This window comes from Poecilia latipinna, unplaced genomic scaffold (genome assembly GCF_001443285.1).
Source record: "Poecilia latipinna isolate Pla-1442-1.1 unplaced genomic scaffold, P_latipinna-1.0 Scaffold2112, whole genome shotgun sequence".
Taxonomy (NCBI): Eukaryota; Metazoa; Chordata; class Actinopteri; order Cyprinodontiformes; family Poeciliidae; genus Poecilia; species Poecilia latipinna.
Window position 1 is genome coordinate 154,122 of NW_015114728.1, and position 2,273 is coordinate 156,394.

The 2,273-nt window shown below is 40.2% G+C and overlaps 1 protein-coding gene across 1 annotated transcript in view; it reads left to right on the forward strand.

The window, feature by feature from the left end:
* LOC106936286 (carnitine O-palmitoyltransferase 1, liver isoform-like) overlaps positions 1-2,273 on the forward strand; it is a 38,063-nt gene that overhangs the window by 14,789 nt on the left and 21,001 nt on the right. Inside the window, exon 7 of the mRNA XM_015017165.1 lies at positions 532-609. Within this exon, the coding sequence (XP_014872651.1) occupies positions 532-609 (78 nt within the window). The remainder of the gene's footprint in view (positions 1-531; positions 610-2,273) is intronic.

The window sequence follows — 2,273 nt, forward strand, 5'->3', positions numbered from 1 at the left end:
TGAAACCAAAGAACAAAACCTGTTTTCAGGTCAGCAGATGTGCTTGTTCATCAATTGGGCCTTAATGTGATCTGGAATCAAGTCATCAAAGCTTCTCCTCCAACCTGCCCCGCGAGATTCACAGCTGTATCTACGGCAGAGCGATGGATCTCGTCAAGCGAGCCTCTGGTCGGTTTTGCGCTGATTCTGGCCAGTTTTTTCCAGCAGGCATTCAAAGTTTCAGTTTTCATCTCCTGAATGGCCAATCTGTATTACTTTTATTTAAATACCGTATCGTTATTGACACACAGGTAGAGAAGGAGCTCGGAGACTGTTTAGCTAATCAGGACACAGAACACAATGCACTGTGAAAAAAAACTGCACAGAAACAAATTCCGCGAAGCAGCAAGACCGCGAAAGGTGAACCGCGCTATAGCGAGGGATCACTGTGGTTGGCTAAGATAAACAAATAGCTTAATTGGTTTATTTTGTTCTGTTCTGTGGGAACTGGAAAGAAGTAGTAAATTAGCAGCTGTTCTGTTTGGGTTTCAGGTGAGCGACTGGTGGGAGGAATACGTCTACTTGAGGAGCCGAGGGCCAATAATGGTCAACAGTAATTACTATGGCATGGTAAGCAACTCATCCATCATTCTGTCTCTATTTCCACTTAAAGCTGTTACATTATGCTAGGTATGTTTATAATACCAGTATATCACCAGCACATTTCCAAAGAGATGTCATTTCTAATTTGAGAGGATAAAAAAAAAGAAAAAGCTGAAGTCAGAACTAAAGAAATGGAACGTTATGTTTCTGTTTATGGAACAATCTGTCTAAAGAAAACCGAGATCAATTTTTACTTTTCCAAAAATAATCTTTTATACATTGTCAAGGTGGGATGAAGTATATTGACGAAATGGAGTGTTGTATCCAGGGGTGAAACTAGGCGGGTACAGTCGGGTACCCCCGCTTGCAGTACCTGCAAGAGAGGAGCAGCTGTCTGCTGTAAAGAGTCAATGGGTTCATTGTGCAGCTGTGCATGCACCACTAATCAGCCGTGACTGATTAGTTTTTCAAGAACAATCTAGAGCATGACTTAATCAGTTAACAAATAGGTTTCCCACCCCTCCATTTCATATTGTTTCTGAACTGTTCATGCTTTACTAGAGCAGGGGGGCAATATGTCGATTGCGGAAGGTTTTGAGTCGATCAAAACCTTTAGGTGACATTAGGTGACAAACTGAACACCGCCTGGACGCTGAGACCAGCAGGTCCTCCTCTGACTCCTCATCAAAACGTTCGTAACTTTATTAAAGAACAACAAAAAAAGAGTCAACAAAATGTGTTCAAACTAATGACCCAACAAAAATAATAATCTCAGTAATTATTGTTTCAACAAGGTGTTGCACAATTCTGTGTGAGCAAGAGTTTAAAATTAGCTAATTAACCACGGCTGTCTTTGGGGAGCTCTTATTAATAATCGCAAAATAAATATCAAGCCTGAAAACCTAATTTCGTAACGGACTGAATGTTTTGTTTTTAAAGTAATCTCTGCTCAGCTTGCCACGGCAACGGGTGTGTTTAAATGACAAAGAGAGACGGACAAAGAGGTAGGAGTGGTTTTGAGTTGATCACCTGTTCGGGTTGTTTTACCTTTGTTTACCTTTGCCTTGGCACTTTAAAGGCACTGTAGTTTATGAACGTTCAATAAACGACAAACTTGGACTAATTATCTCGTTCGTTTGTGAGTATACATCATTCACAACAAATATCAAACACGGTAAATATGTTTCATTAAGTATTTAACAAACAGATGGCTTCTACCGCTATAATTATCTGAAATTAAATTAATATTTAGAAAAGAATAGTTTGGTGCTCTCTGGCATCTTGCTTTAAGCTCAGAGTCTGAGAGGCTTTTCCTTTATCAGACTATTTTTTAAATTTTTTTGCCTCTTATTTAGTGAAAATATTGATGTTGATGAGACTTTCTTCAAAGTGATAACCCTTTTCAACCTTTATAGCTCCACTGTTGAAAATGAGGCTCTAACATTCACAAATGACAGTGAAATAAAATCCAGTCCAACATCTGGTTTGAGGTGATTCCTCTGGAACCTGTTGGAGGAAAAACATCCCAACTTCAGAAGATGAGCTTTTAACTTATCAGTGCTCTGTTGTTCCTATCAGTATAAGAGTCAGGGTGAGGAGGAGTGGAAGCTGCAGGATCTTCAGAACAAACAGGTCGTGATGCTGGGCTACTGATTACCCCTCTGTCTGGACCAGGGGTGTGGTGAAGGGGG